At 35.1% G+C, this 14,027-nt stretch overlaps 1 protein-coding gene and 1 long non-coding RNA gene across 10 annotated transcripts in view; one reads left to right on the top strand and one right to left on the bottom strand.

Annotated features, from left to right (window-relative positions):
• The window catches only part of CDKAL1 (CDKAL1 threonylcarbamoyladenosine tRNA methylthiotransferase), a 663,683-nt gene that overhangs the window by 293,843 nt on the left and 355,813 nt on the right, over positions 1-14,027 (top strand). For all 9 annotated transcript variants that reach the window (XM_072813956.1, XM_072813952.1, XM_072813953.1 and 6 more), the window contains one exon: positions 5,605-5,708. In XM_072813956.1, coding sequence (XP_072670057.1) covers positions 5,605-5,708 — 104 coding nt within the window. The remainder of the gene's footprint in view (positions 1-5,604; positions 5,709-14,027) is intronic.
• LOC140626268 (uncharacterized) lies at positions 419-12,849 on the bottom strand. The gene is made up of 2 exons (XR_012025461.1): positions 12,577-12,849; positions 419-779 (listed from the first exon to the last, which is right to left on the bottom strand). It is a non-coding gene; the product is annotated as an uncharacterized lncRNA (long non-coding RNA).

Here is a 14,027-nt window from a genome sequence, read left to right as displayed (position 1 = left end):
ATAAATGTTTCCGAATATCACCTTGCTTTATTAAGATGTTTTAGTGAATTTTCATGAGTGACTTTTCCATGGGGGATACATTTCCATCTTTATTAAGTGAGCCAGTAGGAAAATATGATTTAGTTTCCACAGTTGATTTAAGCCAACCTAGCGGCAACACATCTGTTCCATAAAGTTAGGTACACCTGGAACATGATAATGCATAATTATTTCCTTACAGATTTGTTTAGAACAGTCACATTAAACAACCAGTGGCCAGCACTTATAATCACTTACTAGGTATAGACACTCTTCTAAGTACTTTACATGTGTTAATTCATTCATGTTATAAATGTTTAAAATATGTTTCCCTTCTTCTGTTTTCCTCCACCTTCAGGCTGGTGTCCCTTAACACATTAGTTTTAAGAAATAGCCCAAGTCAGAAATAGTAGTAGTTTTTATTATGATTGTCCCATAATTTATGGAGCTCTACATTAGTTACAGGAATAAAAGAGAGAGGTCAGTCAGGAGACTTGAAGTAGTTTCAGGAGATGATGAGAGCAGATTCTTTGCAAGAGCGCTGATTTGCCCAGAGTGAATGCCCATTACAAGGGGATATCACAGGCGACGGAATGGTAGGGCTTGCTGCATTGAATGTTATCATGGTGCCACTTGAGAAGCGCTGAGAGAACCTGAGCAGTAGAATTCATGACGTGACTTATCAAATGAGATTACACATTTTGCCCCAGAGCCAGCAGGAAGATGAAAAATGAAATTTGTACACAGATAACTGATTTGGGCTAGGGAATAGAAAAGAAGCTTTAGTCTTAGATTTCCAAAAAATAAAAGAGAGAAGCACATGTTTTAGACAACTAAGTTCATATACAGGGTGATAAGTACTGGCCGTAACTTTGAATACATATGTTACTTGTATCTCATGTCAGATAATTGACTATTTTACTGTTTGCACCTGTATGTAGCTAGGATGTTTGACACGCATTTGTTCTGGGGAGTCAGATTGGTATAGAAACAGCATGGAGTTTGAAATTTGGTTGGCCTAAATTTGAATCTCAACTATTGGATGTCTTGAGTTAGCTACTTACTAGACTTACCCCCTCCTCCCCCTGTTTACTGAGATATAATTGACACATAACTATATATAAGTTCAAAGTATACAACATGATGATTTAATGTATGTCTATATTTTGGAATGCTTACCACATTAAGTTTAGTTAACTTTACTACACATGGGTAACATTTTTTTCTTGTGAGAAGTTTTAAGATCTAGGTCTCAGAAATTTTCAAATGTAAGATACAATATTGACAGTTATCATCACCATGCTGTACATTGCATCCCCAGAACTTAATTATCTTATAACTATAACTTTATACCTTTAGATTACCTTCACTCATTTCCTACCCCCACTTCCCATTTCTGGCAACCACCAGTCTCATCTCTGTTTCTGAGTTTATTTGTAGATTCCACCTATAAATGAGGTCACACACTATTTGTGCTTCTCTGTCTGACTTATTTCATGTAGCATGTAAAACCCTCAGTGTTCATCTATGTTGTTGGAAATGGCAGGATTTCCTTCCTTTTTACGGCTGAATGACATTACATTGTGTATGAATACACACACCACTTGTGTTAGTCACCTATTTATCTGTTGGAGAAACTTCAGTTGTTTCCATGTCTTGGCTATTGTAAATAAAGCAATGACAACAAAGATGCAAATATGTGAGATAGTGATTCCCTTTCCTTTGGATATATACTCAAGTGGAATTGCTGAATCAGATGCTTGTATTTTTAACTTTTTGAGGAACCTCCATACTGTTTTTTATTGTGGCTGCACCAGTTTACATCCCACCCACAGTGGCCAAATGTTTCCTTTCTTTTCTCTACATCCCTGCCAACACTTATCTTTTGTCTTTTTGATGATAACCTTTCTAACAGGTGTGAAGTGCTATCTCATTGTAGTTCGGATTTACATTTCCTTGATGACTGGTTATGTTGAGCCCCTTTTCATGCACCTGTTGGCCATTTGTATGTCTTCTTTGGAAATGTCTATTCATATTCTTTGGCCATTTTAAATTAGATTTGTTTGTTTTCACTGTTGAGTTCCTTATATATTTTGGATATAAAGCCCTTAATCGGATATTATAAATTTCTTATTATGTAATAATAATCAAATATTTGAATCACTTAATATATTACTAATTAGATGTGTGATTTGAAAATATTTTCTTCCAGTCCGTAGGCTGCCTTTTCATTTTGTTGATCACTCCTTTTGCCATGCAGAAGCTTTTTAGTTTGATGTAGTCCTACTTGTTTATTTTTGATTTTGTTGCTGTGCTTTAGGTGTCACATCTGAAAAATCATTGCTAAGACCCATGCCAAGGATGTTTCTTCCTTGATTTTCTTCTAGAGCTTTTACGGGCTTTGGTCTTACATAAGAATCTTTAATCTATTTCACATGAATTCTTGCAAGTGGTATAAGACAATAGTCCAGTTTCATTCTTTTGCAAGAGAACATCTAGGTTTCTGGCAACATTTACTGAGTTGAATTTCTTTTTTTCCACTGCAGGTTCTTGGCTTTCTCTCCATTGAATTTTCTTGCCTCCTTTGTCAAATATTAGTTGAGTGTATGTGCATAAGTTTATTTCTGGGCTCTTAATTCTCTTCCATTTGTCTATTTGTTTTTATGCTGCTACAGTACTGTTTTGATCACTGTAACTTCATAATATTGTGTGAAATCAGGAAATGTGATGCTTCCTAGCTGTGTTCTTCTTTCTCAGGACTGTTTTGGCTATTATTAAGAGTCTTTTGTAGTTCTAGACAAATTGTAAGATTGTTTTCTCGATTTCTGTAAAAAATGCCATTGGAATCTTGATAGGGATTGCATTGAGTCTTTAGACATCTTTGAGTAGTATGGACATTTTAACAGTATTAAATCTTCCAATCCATGAGCGTGGAATATTTCTTCAATTATTTGTATCTTCTTCAGTTTCTTTTATCATTGTCTTATTGTTTTCAGCATTTTTTTTTTTTTTTTTACTTCCTTGGTTAAATTTGTTCCTATATAATTGTTTTTGGTGTTATTATAAATAAGATTTTTTTCTTTATTTCTTTTTCAGATAAAGTGTTAGTGATAGAAATGTTACTGTTTTTTTTGTATGTTAATTGGGTATCCTTTAACCTTACTGAATTTATTGATTAGATCAAACAGGTTTTTGGTGGAGTTTTTAGGATTTTTTTTATGTATAAGATCATATCACCTACAAATATGATTTTACCCTTTCCTCTTTAATTGAGATGCCTTTTATTTCTTTTTCTTGCCTAATTACTCTGCTAAGAATTACATAACTGTGTTGAATAGGAATGGGAAGAGTGGATACCTTTGTCTTGTTTTTGACCTTGGAGGAAAAGCTTTGACCCATTTACCATTGAGTATGTTAGCTGTGGGTTTGTCATGTATGGTCTTTTGTCTTGTAGTATAGTATTCTATACCCAGTTTGTTGAGAGTTCTTATTGTGACTGGATGTTGAATTTTGTCATATAGTTTTTCTGCATCTGTTGAGATAAACATATGATTTAATCCTTAATTCTGTGAGTGTGTTGTATCAGAGTTCTTCATTTTTGTGTGTTGAACCATCCTTGTTACTGAGGGATGAATTCCAGTTGATCATGGTGTGTGATTCTTTTAGTATGCTGTTGAATTTGGTTTGTTATTATTCTGTTGAGATTTTTTTGCATCTGTATTCATGATGGATATTCACGTGTAGTATTCTTTTCTTAAAATATTCTTATCTGGCTTTGATATCAGGATAATATTGACCTTATAAAGTCAATTTGAGAGTGTTCCTTCCTCTACTGCTTTTTGGAAGAGTCTGAAGAGGATTGGTATTCGTTCTTTTTTTAAATGTTTTATAAAATTCGCCACTGATGAAACCATCTAGTCCTGTGCTTTTCTATGGTGGGATATGATCCAGTCTCTTAACTCATTATTGATTTATTCAGATTTTCTATTTCTTAAGACTTAACCTATGTAGGTTATATGTTTCTGTGAATTGGTGCATTTCTTTTAGATTGTCCATTTCTTCTAGATTTCTTCTAGATTGAACTATATGGTATATAGTTGTTCATACTAGTATCTTATCTCTCATATTTCTGTGGTATCAATTGATTATCAGATGTTTTTGAAGTAATTCTTCATCTGTAAAATGGGGATGGTAACACGGAACTATAGAAGGATGAGTGAGAATATAAAACATCCAGAAAAGGGTCTGATACTCAATCAAGGCTAAACAAAAGTGAGTTACTGTCCCATGGAGAGGCCAGCAACAGTTTTCTCTTTTTCATTCTTATGGGATGAATGGAAACTGAAAAAAAGAAGACCTATAACAACTGAGAGACTAGAATTTGTGCTTATTTTTTTAAATTTTTATTTATTTATGATAGTCACACAGAGAGAGAGAGAGGCAGAGACATAGGCAGGGGAGAAGCAGGCACCATGCACTGGGAGCCCGACATGGGATTCAATCCCGGGTCTCCAGGATCGTGCCCTGGGCCAAAGGCAGGCGCCAAACCGCTGTGCCACCCAGGGATCCTGAATTTGTGCTTATAAGAGAGAGGCCACAATCTATGTTTTATCTTCAAAAAAAATGTAAATTGCTTAGGAAGAAAAGAATGTTAGTTATTTAAATTATGTGGTTGGAAAAACAGTAAAAAAAAAAATCAATTCAGAATATATGTATTACTTAAGAGTGCCATGTAAAAATAATCAGAAATTAAGCATTGTATACTTGGCCGCAGAGTACAGTGATTCATATGTATCTCATAGTCAGATATTAACAAAATTACACATTGGTCAGGTTCAATTATTAAAAGTTAATTTATTTCTCATTTTGAAATTTTAAAGCATTTGTGTAATGATGGTGTTTTAAAACCTTGCTGCTTATTATAGCATTTGAATGTATAAAATCTATTTTTTATTTTTCAAAACTAATGTCATTCTCCTTGTTTACTTTTTCTAATATAATCCTAGGGAGTATTCATTAGACTTATTTTAATATATATATATATATATTTTTTTTGATTTCAGGAGTGAAAAATGTTAATCTGAAAATTTCTAAGGGTGTTTTTTTTTTAATTTTAGGGTGTTTTTTTTTTAATAAGAATGCTGTGTTACCTATTTATTATCATTTCTAAATAATACAGTATACCTAAGCAACATTAAATTTCTATTTTTACAATGGCCAAGCAATGTCAAATGGTTTAAAAAAACGTGGATCTCGAATTTCTTTTGATTAGTTAATCATTGTAAGCTTATAAACTTTATTCCTTATTGATAGGATCATTTGAAGATAATACTGTAAGATTTGTGTAATCATTTTTGAGTGGTTGAAACTTAAAAGAATTGCGAATTGTAAATTTCTGTGCTGGGTGGAAATAAAATTATCAAGTATGGTAGATACTGTTTTTTTAATATTTCTCCTATAAAGTGGCACATATTACTAAAATAACTAAAATAACATCTTATTGTATGTTTTAGGCCTTTTTTCATGTTAAGTGTGTACTATCTCTTTTAAAAATTTGAGCTTTGTTTATTATTATCATTTGAACAGGTGTCTCAATGCATGTACCTACTGCAAAACTAAACATGCCAGAGGAAATTTGGCCAGTTACCCAATTGATGAACTAGTAGAAAGAGCCAAACAGTCTTTTCAAGGTAAGAGTTTCTAGAATCATGTGTGATTTTAGTCTTACTAACAAATCATAATAGTCTTCTAAACAACATTTCACTTTAGACACATGCTCCTTTAACTTTCTGAAGAGTTTACAAATATTTCAGCTCATACAGTAGAAATGTTATCAGATTCAGTCAGCCATGTTGTAGTATTCACATTACTCTTCTTTTACCACTCTTCCATTTACTTATGATGTATTTTGAACTTATCACCCATTTCTTTTCATATAAAAGATAAAATATAAAAATGAAATCCATGGCTGTCTGACGTGTTGTAAGACTTTTGTGGACTGAGGGGAATACTTTTTAAGACTTCTATCTCTTCCTTTGGTAATTTTTGGACTTGGAATGTAGAATGAATAAATGTTTCCAGGAGTCTTAAAAAAGGCAGATTTTACTCTCAGTCAGAAAAGATCAAACCCTCTTTATCTGTAGAACTTTGGACCAGCAAACAGTGGTGCTGGTAGAGAGTACTAATGAGGATGATTCTTTGTGTAGGTAGCCAGCTACTTTTGAATCATCACTTGCTGGAAAACATGATTTGTATAGGTATTTCTCAGTATATGATAAGACTTATCTTTAACATGAGTCACAGTTGTGTTGACACATAACTGCTTAAACCATAAACTTCCTCTTTTGTCTTTGTTTATAATGTGTGTGTAACATTAGTGTGTCTTTATACCCAACATGATATAATCTATTGTCTCATAATCTTGTGAGTTAATAGTTATTGGCAATGTACCTCTCTTAGCAAGGAACTTGAAGTGCTATTTCAGTACCTGACACCCTGAGAGTGCAAGTAGGAGTTCTGAATGTGTCTCTTTAATCTACGTAAAGCTTTCATCAACGTGATTTTGGAATGCTCTTTATAATAGAGAAAAAAGTACCCTTGATTGATTGATTAACACGCCCTGACAATTTCTTTCTGTTTCTTAGTTTAGTCCCTTCATTCACATTTAACTAGTATTGAATAGGAAATAAAAGGCAACTCATTGACTCTTGCCAGTGTTGGGTTTTAGAGTCCAGTAATGACTGAATCCGAAGAACAGTCTGTGCAGTTGCCTTCTGTACAACATGACTACATTAAGGCATGTTCAGAAAGGGCATACATTTACACAGAAACCTCATCTATTTGAAAAAATTATGCCTTTGCTGGCATTCCAAATAAATTCTAAATTTATTTTTCTATATATCTGTCAGAAAATGGGGATATGAAAACTCTAGGATGTATCCACCAAACACTGCAAATTGGTAGGAGTATGAATTAGTTCTTTTGAAGTAATTCTCCAACATTATGCATTTCTAACCACAGCTAACTATAACTTTTAAAAATCTTCTCACTTTACCCTGAAAACTTATTTTAAAGATATAAAACTGATACATTACTGGCTAGGAAGTGAACGTAGTCTCTTGGCTCCCTTATATTTATTCTCACCCATAACCTATCCTGACATTTTGATGTGATTGCTTCATGACATAGTATGCACACTTTTTGTATTACATGTGACCTGAGGTAAAAACCAGGAAGGAATAATCACAGTTTTTATAAACGAATCATAGAATTTTTCTAAAGATATTCAACTTAGTTCTCTGGTTTATCTTTAGAAATGCCCTGTGAGCAATGTAAGTACAGGGTGTGACTTCTATCAGACTTTGTTGTTACTTGACATCATCATGACCAGTGGGTTGGGCTAGTTAATGTTAATATTACAAAGAATATCAGATGTTAGCAGTGATGCAGTGTTTATTCATAGAGAAAGCATTAGAACAGCTTGATTTAGTATTGCTTTCATCATCATGAGTGTGTGTTTGGGGGTGTGTGTATAGGTACATTGCCTTTTTATTCCCAACCATGGAATATAGTCCATGTAACATTTCTGTTTTCTTGTTATCTATATGTGAGAGCTGAAACTGAATGCTTTTTTGGACTGATGAGCTCATCTGATTCATACATGATACTGTTACTAAAATACTGAGGTCAGAACTTCCTAGGCAAGCCAGGGTGGTTAGGAAAACTTTCAAGTCATTAGGTATTTGATGCCCTTTGTCATAGGAGGGTTTGAATTTGAAACAGTGCTCTGCTGCTTATCAGCCACCATGGTCTGAAGAAGTACTTGGCCCCTCCAAGCCATGGTCTCGTTACTGTGACATTTGGCACTATTTGGTGTTAGAATTTGAGATAACTTACAGGAAGTAATTTGCTGTGTTCTTTTATAAAGAAGACATGTTATGTTACTTAAACTGAAGGAATTTAAACTGAATTCAAAAAGTCTAATTTTTAGTGAGAGTATTAGAACATCTGTAACAGACATTAATGACTAGAGTCAAGTGACAGATTTTCTTTTGCTGCTAATTATGTTTTAGGAAAAATGTCTCTATAGATAGAAACTATTTGGTGTGATTGCTACCTTTCATTCTCTTAATTTGAGAAAAGCAAATTCACGCTGAAGATGGCCTTAAAATCTTTTTCCACTATAGGAAATACCCATTGATAATCAAATTTTAAAGGCATTAAGTTAGCTCATTATCTTTTTTTTCTGTCAAAGACATTTGGTTATTTCTGATCTTATAGATTTTCTGTATGTGAGCTTTAAAATTGTGAAGAATAATTATGAAGGTAAATAGAAGAAATTCTCTCTGATCTCTATGACTTTTGCATAGTTATTTCTTCAATAATTCAGGTGTTAGGAATATTCTTTGAGCTAGAACCTGGTCAGTTCTGCACAACACCATTATTAAATGGTCCTGTAATTAATAATAAACATTATGGTTCTTTGAGAGACTAAGGTGAAAACTCTAAATATGCTGCCGTAAATTTTAGTATTATGAAAGCCACTCGGCCAGTAGACGTGAAATTTGCCATCCTGCAAAGTACATTTCCTTTCTTTCTCTTCAAATTTTTGATGACTATGCATCAGAAATACTAAATGATTTTTAAAAACACTGAACCACTTGTAGAATGGGGTTAGAATAGAATCCAGATTGCCTGTCATATGATACGATAAGAGCACAATTTCTTTCTGAATAGCATATTTATGAAACATTTTATATTCATAAAAATTTATTTCTCAGTAGTATAATGAATGAGGAGACTAAGGGTTGACCCAAAGGCAAGGGAGCATTCAGAAGAAATTCTGAAATAATCACGAAATCATTCTGAATGTACAGTGGATTCCCAAAGCACTAAAAATATACTGACTATACATTCAGCTGCCAAAAAGTGAGAAAGAGAGCTCGTTAAATTTTGAATGGATAACATTAAAGTCAAAATTATTTATATTTTTATATAGAAACTTTAGGTTACCTTTTACAAAAAAAATATATTTGTATTTAGTTGGTTTCCTAACTTTTTTCTTTTTTTTCCCCTCAACCTGGTCCTCTTGACATTTTCACCTTTTCAACATGTTTATCATTTTTTTTTAAGATTTTATTTATTTATTCATGAGAGACACACACACACACAGAGAAGGAGAGACACAGGTAGAGGGAGAAGCAGGCTCCATGCAAGGAGCCTGACGTGGAACTCGATCCGGGATCTCCTGGATCACGCCCCGGGCCGAAGGCAGCACTAAACCGCTGAGTCCCCCAGGCTGCCCTCCATGTTTATCATTTTTGTGGCCAGTTCTGAATATAAGATTTATCATAACTTGAGCTTCTCCTTTCATTGTTGTAACAGACTTTGGGGAAGCATTCCCCCTTACCTCCTCACCTCTGCTGAGGTTTAGGTTTTAAAAATTCCTGGGCATCGCGGTGTTTGAGGACTGGGGTTTGACATGGTTGCATTTTAGATATCTAGAAAAACATGTCAAGCTGTGACCAGGACTTTGTTGGGGCCAGAATGAATTTACAAGCTAGTGTTTTCTAGGATATTTGTATTGATTTTTCTCTAGCAGCTAATCAATCAGTTTCAGTTGTATAAGTGATGGAGCAAACCTTTTTAAGTGTGCTGGGTGAGTGGTGTGGAAACAACACCTTTCAGTGCTGTCTCTGGAATCAAAATGTAGAGATGATGGATGAGCTGTTTTTATAGCGATTGTGTGCTTTTTTAGATCTCATTTGTGTGTTGCTACTTTTTCTCTCCCTCATAAATGTAAAAAACCCTCACAGGATAAGTGGCATAAACCAGTTATGGAAAGGTAAATAAATTAAGATATATTCAAAGCAGGGAGAACGTTTCTTGGTTTTTAGTATTAATGTTAAATTTAAAAAAAAATGAATTCTGTTTTATTTGAGATTTGCAAAGATACTATCTTCTGTGTGTAAGATTAACTATGAAATGCAACTGGAAAACATTACCCCTAAACTTTTAGGTAGGAAAGGATATAAGCAGTATTTGATTTTTGGATGTATGAACCTAGATTGTTGAATTTGATAGTTTATATCAAGCTACATTTGACTCATCAGTTTTAGCAGTGATTGCTATATCTTGATTTTGATCTGAGATCAGAAAAGAGACCAATAATTACATCCTGTTAATTTATATGGCAGTTATTCACATGTCTCTTTGACTCTTTTATCTTTTCATTTGTGCAGTGTTCACATAGAGAAATTTCTTTCTCCTATAGGATTAATAATGTTACATGTTTGTTATACATTGTCAACTTCCAAGGAGGATTTTAGACAGCTTACAATAAAGGGTTATACATGTTAACAGACCCTGAAAATAAAAGCTATAAAAAATGTTTATTGTGTTTGCAAAGAGGGAAGATAATTTTACAAACTTGTGAATCCTGGCTCTACAGAAGAATAAAGAAATAACAGTGATACTTACACTTTGATATGAGTGCATAAAAGGAAGTATATAGTTTATAATGAAGTATGTATATGTTTTGAGACTATAGGCACAAACAAGAATTATTTTCCTAAGAGACATTGAATAATAGAATAAAAATGCTTTTAGCTGGTCATACATAGAAATTCCAGATAGAGTCTCTACACAGCCTCTTCTGCTGATTCTTTAAAAAAAAATTAAATAGTAATTTTTCAAAAAGAATTTTAATAGGAGAGCTAAATAAATGTGATGTGTCTAATACATATAACTTGATAGGAGGACATGATGCCTAAATAGTCGTGTGTCAGATATTCGATTTAAGTAAGCTGAGATTAATCATTTTGATTTCAGAGAAAGCTTCTTATGTCTGTCTTTGGTAAAGCAGAGTAAAATTTATCTGGCCTTTGTTCAGATCTCTGAGTTTCTAAGACAGGGTTGTTCAGATCTTTTCCTTTTGTTTTCTTTTTCTTTCCTTTTTTCTTTTCTTTTTAGCAATAAAGGGAATCCTTTCTCAAATGAAGTTTAAAAACTAAAAGTGGAGCCACCATAGTTGAAGTAGAGTTGAGGTCCTGGCCTCAGGACCTTTAGAATCCAGCCTGAATTGGCCAGCTTAGATTAGTATTTCTTTCTAATTAGTATTTCTTTCTTGCACAGGTTTTTCCGCTATCCGCAAATAGAGCATCCCCATGAAATATTCTATAAGCCAGAGTGGCGTAAAGCAAAGAAGCAATTACCGTTAATTTATATGGAAACAATTTTGAGTATTTTTCAGACCCAAAAAATAACCCCTCTTAGGCTTTACTGATACCTTAGAACAGGCACATCTTGCCAGCAGATACACAAAATAAATAGAGCTAAAGCACAGATGCTCACACACAGGGTTCTGAGCTGTGGTGGCTCAAGGCTGGGAGGATGAGTGTAGTTTCCTGGGAAGGAGCTCGGAGGGGCCACTGGAGCTGTTCAGGGTGTGAGCTGCCTCCTGTCAGGGCTTACTGCAAAACAAATGCTAAATGCTGCTTTCACTTCTCGCCCTTTTTTTTTTTTTTTTCTTTTGCTAAAAACGAAAATCCTCTTTGGATTTCTTTCAGTTAGCAGAAGATAGGTAATAATAGGTAACAGCGTAGGTCTTTCATAAAAGCAGAGGCCTAACATGAACTTAAGAATGAGAGACACCTATATTCCTTAATATACCAGTCCAGTGGGAGATACCTGTATTCCTTAATACACCTCAATGCAGATACCTGTACTCCTTAATGCACCTTAGTAACATGGCAGACATTTTCTTGAAAATGGCCCTTCTTGAAAGGGCTGGGCAAGTAAGGTTTTTAGGCTTGGTGGACCTTAAGGCCTCTGTTGCAGCAGTTTATTTCTGCCCTGGTAGCGTGAAAGCAAACGTAGACAATGCATAAATGAATGGATGTGGCTGTGTTTCATTAAAGCTGTATTTGTAGCAGGATGAAAGAGTTCGTTGGTCAACTTTGGGGAAAGCTAACAAAATTAGAGAAGACTCTCTATGGCAGAATTTCCTGTTATTTGCAGCATGCTAATATAGGTCATCAATCCGCCAGAGAAGGACATGGTCTTTAGGGCCTAATGTTGATCTAAAATAGATCGGTGTTTCTCAGTCTGGCTGTTCATTGTAGTCACTTGGTGGTTATAAAACCCAAACCAGACTTATGTCTGTGTCCCGTTCCTGACAGTTGCACCACACTTTCGGTGGACAGGGAGCCCTGCACTTTGTAATATACAGGGGAGTCTGATGTATAGCCAGGGAGCTGAGAACTAGAGTTGAGAACTGCTAGTTAAGAGAATTTTTGGTTGAAGCTGTAAAATGAACCGAGCCTCTCCACATCAGGTGAGAGGGATCTTGAAGAGGAAACTCTGGTCCTTTAGTAAGGAATGAGCTGACTTAGGGAGGTGGGCGGGACAACACAAGTGTTGTCAATTTGCAGACATCACCCTGAGAGTCAACTGATGGTTTCAGAATGCAAAGGTGCTTATGTAAGTCAAAAGGGGCAATGATTTTTGTTATGCCCAAGGTATCACAAAAGGGTCAGCTGACATTTACTAAGTATTTACTGTTCTGTCCGGGAACTGAAAAGATGAAAAAAACAACACATGGTTCTTGTCATTAAGGAGCTCCTCCTACTTTAGAAGGACAGGATAGCAAGTTGGGCTAATGAAAACTAACGTACCCAGAACCAGGAAGCAGATAACAAAAGTCACTGAGCCTTTAACATGTACAAGCACCTGGATTTCCAAAAAAAATCTACAAATCCTGGATTTGTGGGGTGGTGTCCACAAATCAGTACTACCTGGGTTACGTCTCCACCTTCCCTAATTCTGGACCCCCTTTACTAACCAAACAGGGTTTCTCAGAATCCTTTTCCACAGAGTTCTTGTCACCACTGCCATTGGAATATGCTTAGTATTCTAAGTAGAATCTACCTCCTGTTCTGAATTCTGGGGTTTCTGTGATGCTGGCAGTCTATGAAAGAGAGAAACCAAGCAGTGATTCCTTCACTGAAGTAACTATTGGAACTATATAGTTATTATTTTTCTACTCATTCAATAAATATTGATTGAACATTTGTCAGAAATAGTTCATGTTTCTGATAATAGGCACATGCTTTAGAAAAGTCAGAATAACAATACATTATTATAATCAGCCTTTGATTACTTATGCCAGTAATATAGGGAGGCCACTGGATAAAGTTTACTGACAGTGGAGCAAACAGCTTATCTTTGTTGTAGGAAACAGAGATGCAGTCCTGAGGCTGTTCAAGCAGAGCGGCATTTGTTCATAATTCTCTGGATTTTCCTAGTTCACAGTACACATAATCCAGAGCCCAGAAAACTTGGAGCATCTGGAAATACCTTTTTGTATCCATATATAGGAAATCTAGAGTGTCATCAATCCCTTACTGTTATTGAGGAGCTGCATTTTTTCTCATTGTGTTCTATAAAACAGCTTGTAAGTATGCAAGTATAGAAATATACATAAAATAACGAGATTCTGGAAAAACAGATGAGAATATAGAAGTCGAGTGTTGACGGGGAATAGCAACACTGAAAGTAGGCCGTAGTCACATATGCAGTGTAAACTCCTGAACTTCTTGAAAACTTATTGTACATAAGGGAAAAAAACAAACAAACAAACCCAGCTTGGCATTAGTGTTGTGCCCAAGATTGCGAATCCGAGAAACCATCAAGGAGCCAACATCGATGCAAACGCACCAGGGTTTATTTGCAAGCTCGAGCTTGGATCCAAGTGTACCCGACACAGTGGTGCAGGGACTTGGACCCCAAGGTTAAGAGGCTTAGCAGTTTGATAGGGGCCAGCGGCCAATGAGTTTGTAACACACAGAAAGTTGCATAGTCATGTCAGTCCACACGCAGGTGGCCAATTGAATTACAATTTACCCTATAGTGACCATTTGAACTAGCCTATCACTCTGGTCAGAATTGGTGCACAGGTTTGGCGGGCAAAAGGCAGGGTTTACATTCTTATGAGCCGGTTTTCCGTAAGG

Source organism: Canis lupus, chromosome 37 (assembly GCF_048164855.1).
Source record: "Canis lupus baileyi chromosome 37, mCanLup2.hap1, whole genome shotgun sequence".
Classification (NCBI taxonomy): Eukaryota; Metazoa; Chordata; class Mammalia; order Carnivora; family Canidae; genus Canis; species Canis lupus.
The sequence above is the reverse complement of the archived record's forward strand: the minus strand, read 5'-3'. Positions and strand labels throughout refer to the sequence as shown.